At 40.7% G+C, this 9,888-nt stretch overlaps 1 protein-coding gene across 2 annotated transcripts in view; it reads left to right on the plus strand.

Moving 5' to 3' along the window:
• The window catches only part of Ccdc14 (coiled-coil domain containing 14), a 34,542-nt gene that overhangs the window by 11,881 nt on the left and 12,773 nt on the right, over positions 1–9,888 (plus strand). For both annotated transcript variants that reach the window (XM_029470199.1, XM_021184924.2), the window contains exons 6-9: positions 2,415–2,633; positions 2,747–2,841; positions 3,981–4,491; positions 7,117–7,258. In XM_029470199.1, the coding sequence (XP_029326059.1) occupies positions 2,415–2,633; positions 2,747–2,841; positions 3,981–4,491; positions 7,117–7,258 (967 nt within the window). The remainder of the gene's footprint in view (positions 1–2,414; positions 2,634–2,746; positions 2,842–3,980; positions 4,492–7,116; positions 7,259–9,888) is intronic.

Consider the following 9,888-nt stretch of genomic DNA (forward strand, 5'->3'; position numbering starts at 1 on the left):
ATAGAAAGAAAATCCTCAATTTGATATGAAACAACAAAAGACCCAGAATAGCCAATTAGTCCTAGATAAGTGTTTGTTTCTATGCATTCTGCTCATTTTAAGTGCTAAGTGTTTCTAAGACCCGCAACTCTTATACATCTGTTTCTATTGAGTTGATTTTGTTCGATATTAGAATGTTCATGCCTCATCTTATTATTCATTTATTTGGTAGTCCTGGAGCTTGAACCCAGGGCTTCATGCATGCAGCACAAATATTCTGCACTACTTCCATCTATCTTGTTTGCTGAGACTGATCTTTTCACAGAGCCTAGTTTGCTCTTCCAGCCGGGCTGACCTCGGGGGGCCTCTTGTCTCTTGCTCCCCTGGTCCAGGTTTACAGATGCCCATGACTATGCCTGGCTTTTTAAGTGGGTGCTTGAGTAACAAACACCCCACTAAGCTATCATCCCCAGCCCTGCCAGGTTTCTAGAGTGTAGTCCTAAGAGTCACATTCACCTTTCAGTGGTGTGTCCCAAAAAATGAAACCTTGAGCTCTCCATGCGCTCAGTAATGCCCATCGGGATTTAAAGATTCATTTTCAAGATGATGTGTAAACATCAAATTCCTCACATTGTCAGACAGCTTAGTGGGTTTGTTTAGTTATTAAAGGGACTGTGCAGTCCACCAGTCGATTGTTCTTCCCCCCTGTAGACTTCTCTAGTTTTCTTGGATGTTGTCCCAGAAGGTCCCACTTGGTTTGGGAGATTTCCCATGGACTTCAGTAGGATAGTGCCTGTGAGCCGTGTGTGCCTGAGAGTTGGATTAGAACAAATAGCATATTCTTTTTACCTTTATAGAAAATTACCTTTGCCTCCTTGTGAGTCTTACATTACATGGCCCTCCATGCTCAGGCTTTTCCAGCAGTACATACATCTTCACAGGAAAACGGGTTTTAAAGACTCACTGCTGTCATAGTCTGCTGCATAGCACCCAATAGACAGTATGGGCTTCTTCCCAGGAACGACAGGGGCAGGGCCTGCAAAGGCTGCGCCTGCCTTCTGCAGTGCTTGAATCTATTGGGTAACTGTTGTCAGAATAGGAGCAGTATTCTTTCAATCACCAGTTTTCCAGTATAAGAAAAGGGAAGGGAAGGTTAGGCAAATCCTCAAGGTTATACAGCTACTAAGTGAGCATTCTAGTATATGTCCTTTAGCAGTCGTACGTGCTCATGGGATTGGGTCATTTGTATTTGTTTTTTGTAGGTGCTAACTCAAGCTATTTTCTAAGTTCATTTTGTGACCTGTTAACTTATGATCTACTATAGCCTCTCATTTCTGCTAATGCTGTTTAGCAAACATTTGGGGAGGAGAATCTTCTTAGGGAAATAGAATCAAGATTTTTTTTTTTTGTACCCATTATAAAACAGTGCTATATCAAAACCTTTTTCATTCTTTAGCTTATTAATACCAGGCTTATATTTTGCATATACACTAGTGAGGCCTTTAATAATGAAGATAAAACACACTCCTGCCTAGATTCTGCTTGATATCCATGGGAGGCCTGCCCTTTTTTGAAGAGAAACAGAGGAGATGGTGGTGGAGGTAGGGGGAAGAGCTGGGAGGAGAGGGGGTGCAGGCTTAGGGTTTCCAAAACCTACTTTAATGAGGGTTCCTAAACACCTCAACCTCAACTTCTGGCTCACCTACCGGAGGTAGGAGAAAAGAAAGGTTAGTAGGAAATGGGGGATGTGGGCCTGTTTAGAAATACTTCTTTGGGGCAATTATAATCTTCACTGTCGGGTATCAGTAGTGTAGTCCAAAACACCAACCATGAATCAGTAGCAGTGGCCTGATCCACAAGAAACTGTGAGGCTCTGCAGAATGGCTCGAGTCTACAGAAGCAGCAAGAAGCACCCAGGATACCACAAGAAGTCCCGTGGCACGTGTCTACACTGGCCTAGATTGATGAAGACTTGAGTTGAATGTAATAATAGAGAGCTGGAAAAGTAGATAGATGGTGGTCAGATCTGGGGAAATGTTCAATGCTAAATTAAGATTGTTTTTTTCTTTTTGATTGTCCACTGTTCTCACTCTTTGACCTTTTTTTTTTTTTTTTAAACTATAAAAACGTAGAAACTTACAAAGTGTTTTTTCTTTTGTATTGTTTTCTACTGAGAAGCAAGGACAAGGAACCAGGTAGTAGTTTAGTGACCTTTAGTGATAATGCAGTACAGGTGTTGTAACTGAAAGGGAGATTTTCCAGGTGGCATTTACTAGAGATTTTAATAAGTACACATGAATTTTGACTGGGGAAACTTAGTTAATTACTTTCAAAAGAACTTGGGATGATTTTCTTCTGGGAGTTACTATAAAGATATTAGAGTAAAAGTTATTGAAGACTCATATTTAAACACTCACTTCCTTTCTCCACATTAGTATCATCAGAAAATAGGAACTGGATATCTAACGAAGCTTCTACTGGGAGTGACACAGCCCAGCGCTGCTCACTACAAGATCATTATAGAATGTACTCACCCATAATATACCAAGCCCTCTGTGAGCATGTGCAGACGCAAATGTCACTGATGAATAGCTTGGCTTTAAAAAATGGTCCCAATGGAGTACATGCTGTGTGCCATACCATGTCTAATTCAGGTTAGTTCCTACCATAGCTTCAAATGTTGAATGTGAACTATGATTAAATTACTTTGTAATTATATAAGCACTGTAAGGTGTGAATAATGCATACTTTCTTTTTAACTCCGTAGGCTCTCGGGCAACACCACATTCTGGTTTTGGCTGTTCTCCTTCCACTTCTGTCTGGCCACCTCAGCAGCCATCCTGCCCCCTAATGGTCCACTCTGTGGGTATATATAGTTATTTACTAAAAAAGTGGCTTGCTTAGAGAAATTGTCATCTTAGCAATGTACTGAATTTATTGATCAAATATAGTAGGATATAAAACCAATTTCATAATATTTTTGGATTAAAAACTTTTAACTCTTAAGAACAGTAGTGAGAGAGAAAGAGAAGAAATCATGAGAAAAGGGAAAGCAAGCCTTCTGAGCACTAAGCACAGCCAGTGCCCTGGTCCTGGTAAAGTGTGTTTTCTCTCGGTTAACGCTGCGTCTTTAAAACGAGAGCTTTGTTTCACAGTTATGTGCTGCCTTTTCACTTAATACTGTAGTATGACTGTTTTCTTGAAATATGCCTTTTATATAGTTAAGCTGTATTTTGTGGGTGTTTTCTCTTAAGATAAATGTCTCTGAGCTAAGTTGTATAATAAAATCACTAGTCTCTGATTTGACATTGAACTAACAGCTTTATTTCTCTAAAATTCATATACACTTAATATATGCACAAACATTTTTATTTCTGTGGTCCTAAAAATTGAACCCAGGACCTCACACTCAAGACAGTGACAGGACCACTGGGCTCCATTCCTGCTGAATATATTTTAATCAAAGCTCTGTGTGTGTTTTCTAAATAAAATACCTTTTTTGTTTTTATTTGTGTGGGGATTTGCCTGCATGTATGTCTGTGCACCACATACATGACAACATTGGATCCCCAGGAACTGGAGTTGTGAGCAGCCATGTGGGTGCTGGGAACTGAACCTAGGTCCTCTGCTAGAGTAACAAGTCTTAACAGATGAGCCATCGCTCCAGCCTCTGAACTTGCTTCTTAAAATGTTTCTCAAAATGAAAATGTTTGTTTGAGTCCAAATGTGGACTAATTTTTGATGCTTTTAAAGCATGTGTGGCATTTGTAAACAACCTATTTTCATCGTGGCTAATGTTCCCACATTGCAGAGTGATCTACTTAAGCTCTGAAAATCTAGTCTTTGTTGTGCAGTGAGGAAGTCCAGCTTGCTGGAAAGCTGAAAATATCCAAAATTGGTTAGTAATGGTAGAGAATTATGTTTTACTACTAATTCACTTGTGGTTTTTAGTCCTACAGTGTCTGCTCACACGTTGAAGGCTTGCTGTTTTCTTGCCTTAGGAAGTTCAGACTGATGCTGATAACCAGTTTGAATCACAAAGTCAAGCGACCTCTGTGAAGTATGGTGATGTTCCCAGGGATCCGTTTAGAGTCCATCCTGGAGTTGCATGTGGCCTTCCCCACGCTGACAGTCCAGCTGTTGCAAAGAGTCGGCAGCTGGATCTTGCGAGTTGTATTCTGCCCCAACAGAGAGCTCCTGAGGAAGCAGAGTTCCTAAAGTGCTTCCAAACACACACAGCTCTGTTTCCAGCTCACGGGAAGGACGCTCTCTCGGACAGTCAGGCATACCAAAGTCCCTCTCAGTTACAGCCAGCCTTCTTGGCCACTAATGAAGAAAAATGTGCCAAAGAACAAATTGAAGAGGACACAAATGAAGGAAAGCATTTAAGCACACATGTGCAAGATGCAAAAATAGCCAAGAATGTGCAGCAGGCAGAAAATGTGAGCCAGACTGCTGAAAAAGTCAGACTTGCCAAGTGCTTGTTGGGAGAGCTCAAGGCCCTGATGGAAGGTAGATGAGCACTTCATGTTTTTCTGTACTCTATAATGCTTGGTAGCTGTGTTGTGTTTTCTAGATGTCATTCAGATGACGGTGATGGAGCAGGAGTTTCTGGTGTTTCTCACAGAACTGTATCTTGACCCAATAAGGAAAAGATCTCTGTTTGTTGTCTTGCATTTTAGGGCTTTTGTTTGTTTCTTGAGACAGGGTTTCATGTCGTCTAGGAGAGCTTCCAGCTTGCTCTGCAGCTGCTGCTGGTGTTGGGTCCCTAGTCTTCCTCCCTAGATGACTTTTTTGTTTAACAAAGATGTAAATTGACTTTTCTGATTTAATAACTAGCTGTTACATTGTTAAACAGACCCCACTTTATGTAACAGCCCAAGCTGCTCACTAGCTTCTTTGTTCATGTTTAGTGCTTTTTTCTTAAATCAAGGGAAAAGGTCTTTGAGCCAAGTTGTTGTTTTGGTGTGTGTGTGTGTGTGTGTGTGTGTGTACTCGTGTGTGTTTTAAAGTAGTGGCATTTGCTTGGAATGAATTATAAATATGTCATCTTAGAAAGCATAGTAATTAATTGTGGAACTAACAGAATAGCTGCCATTTATAGGCTGACACATACACAGACTTCTAAAATCCTTGTAAATACAGTATAGTTAAGTCATAGGTTAAGTATTAAAATTGCAGGTTTTTTTAAAAAAAGATTTATTATTATTATTATTACATGTAAGTACACTGTAGCTGTCTTCAGACACACCAGAAGAGGGTGTCAGATCTCATTATGGGTGGTTGTGAGCCACCATGTGGTTGCTGGGATTTGAACTCAGGACCTTCGGAAGAGCAAGTCAGTGCTCTTAACAACTGAGCCATCTCTCCAGCCCAAAATTGCAGCTTTAACATCTTCAAATTAGACAGTTTTTGTTTATTTGTTTTTTGTTTATTTTATTTTTTGAGATAGGGACTCACTATATAGCTCTGGCTAGCCCGGAACTTGCTTTGTAGATCAGGCTGGACTTGAACTCAAGAAAGCAATTTACCTCCCTCTCCCAAGTACTGGGATTAAAGGCATGTGCCACCATACCTGGCTCTTTCTTTTCTTTTGCCAAAATCTTTAATCATGGCAGCAGCAGTGGCACCGGTGTCCCCTGTCCTGAGCGCTCACTTGCTCAGCACTGTACTGTACTCTCGAGTGACCTCTCGTGAGTCTCAGAGCACTCCTGTAATCACCTGCATTTCAGGTAAGGATAATAGTATCTCATTCTAATCTCAGCAACTCAAGGAGATAGATACCTTTTTTTTGTTGTTGTTCTATTTAACTATGAAGAAGCTTAGGCTAAAAGAACGAAGTCATTGAAATATTGGCCAAAGAATGAAAAAAAAATCTCAATTAGAAAGGAGGAAGGACTAACGTAAAAAACGACTGTGTAGGATGGTAAGTGATGATAGTAAGTAGCAATATAGCTTTCCTATTGCTGAGAGGTTAGGTGTCCAGCCTTCTCACCACAGAAAATTAATACACGAGGCAATGTGTCTCCATTCCTTCATTTTAGCTATTGTGCTCTTCATACATAATTCAAACATATTAGACACAATAAGTCATGGAATCTTTATGTGGTTTGACTATGGTCAAAACTCTAAAACCTGTTTGAGCCAGCTCTCCACCTTCAGAATCATGAGCAGAACTGCTCTATAGAGAGAGGACTACGCAGTTGCTGGACACAGTTGTTCATTGTGCATGCACTTTCTACCAGAATTCAAATACTGTAGAAGCGAATACACCTGTATATATATACTTAATTATCTCGAATGCTTTGATGGGACAGAGGGGACAAAAAAGGATGGAATACGAACTTGCTCCTTGCATGTGTTGACTACTTCCAGTCATGGCTGCTCTCCACAGTTAGTAACAAAAGGCAGAGGTCGGCTGGGTCACATTAGCTGTACTTTAAAAAGTTAAATAATAAAGTCATATCTTAGAAAATCCACATTCAGTATTTTGCCAACTAAATCACCTAAAATGAACTATAATTTTAGTTTTTCAAGACACATTTTTTTCCCCCTGGGTAGCTCTGGCAACCTGGAACTCATTCTTTAGATCAGATTGGTCTCAAACTCAGAGATCCCCCTGCCTCTGCCCCCTCCACCTCCACCTCCTATCTCTACTCCTCCCCCCCACCCCCCCACCCCTGCAGAGTGCTGGGATTAAAGGTGTGTGCCACCACCAAGTGGTGATGAACTATAGTTTTAAATGCAGGATCAAAGTGTTGTTGTTGTTTCTAGAGTAACAGTTATAGGAAACTTGCACAGCATCATTAAGTCTACCTTAGAGCTTTGATAAGTGCCAACCAGGAGTGATGTGGAGATCTGTTTCCCATTTCATTTAACTGGAAAAAAAATCACTAACTATAATAGCTTTGTGATTTAAGATTAAGCTTTCTTTACTCAGTTTACCAATTCCTTAGAATAGTTCTGAGTAGGTAAATACAGAACGGCAAGATAAAGAAAAGTGGAATATGTATAATAATCATGAGTAATGAAGTTGAAATCTATAATGAGTACATATTATCTATAAAGACTTTTAGTAATACATGCCAGTAATCTTGTCAATTTAAAATACTGATTTTACTCAGTTGCCTTTTATAGAGGACTCAGAAGTTCAGAGGTTGGTGACAGAAGTAGAGGCGTGCATATCTGGACTTTCAGCAGTGGGTGGCCACCCAAATGTGGAAGTTGAAATAGCCCTGGCCCTGCAGCCCCTGAGAAGTGAGAACGCTCAGCTGCGGAGGTGAGGCTTGCTCTGGGTGTTTTTGTCTATAGGTGAAGGTGCTTCACAGCTGGAGCCCAGATGCCAAGGAGACAGATTTCAGTCTCCATTATGTATGCCTTCCCGTTCTCGAGTTCTGAAGGTTTCACATTCGTCAACTTTCCATCACTTCTGCCCACTAGGATGTATGTTCTCCCACCTGTTTTATGTCTGTGGTCACCTGTTAGCATGTACACTGGAAGAAGGTGGTTACTGTGTTAATCTAAGTTGTTTTACAATAACAAACATCTGATTCTTAGGAAAAGTGTGTTCTTCTTTCCTCCAAGACCATCATGGGTCACTAAAGCCTCTTTTTCCTCCTGGCTCAGAATCTAGGATTCCTTTTGCTTTAAGAAGCCACTGTCTCAGGATGTTTTACAGGGAGTGATGGGGAAGGGAGTGTGAATGTAATCATCTCATGTCTTGGACCAGAAGTCATTTTGTGATCTAAAACCTAAAACAAGTCACACGCTCCCTCCTGATACAGATGCTTGGAACATGGCACCAGGGAAGAGACCCTGCTGTGAGAGCTGAGTGCAGGCAGCCCTGCCGACTTAGACGTACTTAGACATAGGACAACACTTACTTCAATTCCTACATTTCTTTTTAGTCATATTAACTTGCTGGAGTTCTATTCTTAACTTGTTTAAGAAAGCTCGAAACCAGTGAGGTAATCCTGAGATGTAAGGAGATTCCCCGTCTATTATCAGTGTTGTTTGAACGGTGAGTGTTTCTGTGGTGACCCCTGAAGTGTATCATCCGGGATGTCGATGTACTTCATGCTGCAGTTCATTTTCAGATGCTTCTCAGCTCTGTGCTGTACTGTGCCCTGACAGTGTTCTCTCGAGCACAGATGGGACTTGCAGGGACCCACACACAGTTTTCAAGAGACTTGAAAACAGCAAAAAAAGGATTCCTGACTGGAGAGTAGCTTAAATGCATGGGTCTATAGCCCACAGAGAAACATCTAGTGAGACTTACCTGCTTAGCATCAAGAGATCTCATTTGTGGGTAGAGTTGTGGGCCTAACTTCTAATAATACTGTCATCAGTTCTAATCTGAGGCGTTCCTGTGACAGTATTAATTTTCCAAAAACTAAAATGAAGAGTAAGTCACACAGAGTGAACAGCAGTTTTCCCTCACGTTTGCTGCATGCCTGCAGTACTGTTCTTCCTGTGTGCCATCACTTAAATCCTCCCAGGAGCATTGCAAGTATCATGCCATCTCATGTGGGGAGGAGGAAACCAAGGCCCAGAAAGCTTAGCTGGTTTGCTCAGAGTTGTGTATTCAGGAATTGAGGGAGTCAAGGCTTAACTCCAAGGTGATTTGATTGGAGAGCCCCAAATCTTAGCTGCAGGCTTCTGCAGTAACTCCATGAGGCGGCAGAGACTTAAGGATCACTCTTCAGGTGTATTTGCAGCCTGGTATTTAATTTTTCTAAGGGCGTTAACTTAATTGATATCCACTTCTTTGGAATTGACAGTAGAGCTTTTTAGCTGTCTGTCCTTAGGGAGAAAAGATTGTATAACAGCCTATTGCCACTGTTATTTACTTGATCTTTTAAAGTAATAAAAATTACAGAAAAATGAAGAATTTGTTAGATATGTTTCTTTGGATAGAATGGGACTTCCTGTAGCAATGTGGGAATTTTGCGCTATTTTTTAATCTCTACTTGGGAAGAATCACTCATAAATTTCACTATAAATAAGAAACAGAATGGGTAGTCTTATTTACAAGTGATTTTCTTTTTTGCTTTTTGTAGACATTTGTAAACTACATGTTTTAACTAGAAAACTGATCCTTTCCCTCCCCGCCCTTCCCCCACACAACTTGAAGTTTATTGCCATCTTGTGGCAAAAAGAAAAACTGCTAGGTGCATGGCTTCTAATGTACTTTGGGCATTTTGAAATGTCCATAACTTTTGTGATACTTGAAACACAGTTGTCTCTATTTAGTTTGCTTGTTCCCAACCCACAAGATATCTGTAATCTGTAATGCCTTGTTGAATTTAACTATAGAAGCCCCTCGTATGTCCCAAAATACCCTGGATGGTGGTTCAGAATAGAGTATTACCTCGTAGTAAGAATCAGCAATCTGAGCTGTGGATGATGGTTGTCTGTCCAGGAAAGGAGCAGGATGAAAATGGCCTGAGGAAGCTCAGGTGCTGAGGGTCTTATCACACCACATGAGAAAATGCGTAGACGTTTGCACTTTAAATAGATGTAGACTAGTGTACATGTGCTTCCCCTTCATACAGTTACATGGTAGTAAGCTAATTAAAGAACATTTGCCTAAATATCAGCTGTCTTTATCTTTTGTTAAAATCAAATGTATTTAAACTGAATGCATTTAAAATAGTATGTGTAATAGCCATTTCTGAGAGATTGTTTTTGCTATTAATTTTTAGTATTTATTATAAAACAGCAAAAATGTAAACACAGGGAATAAGGAAAGAACATCTACTGGTACAGTTAGGCTTGAAAGGTTGTGGGAAGTGTTTCAGCGTGCTCCTCTGCTAAGAACCAGGAGCCAGCAAAAGAGATGAAGGGAGCAGCAGGCACAGAGCTGAGAATCCTTGGGTGGCATGGGGCGGGGGGGGGGGGGGCGGGGGG

Source organism: Mus caroli, chromosome 16 (genome assembly GCF_900094665.2).
Source record: "Mus caroli chromosome 16, CAROLI_EIJ_v1.1, whole genome shotgun sequence".
Taxonomy (NCBI): Eukaryota; Metazoa; Chordata; class Mammalia; order Rodentia; family Muridae; genus Mus; species Mus caroli.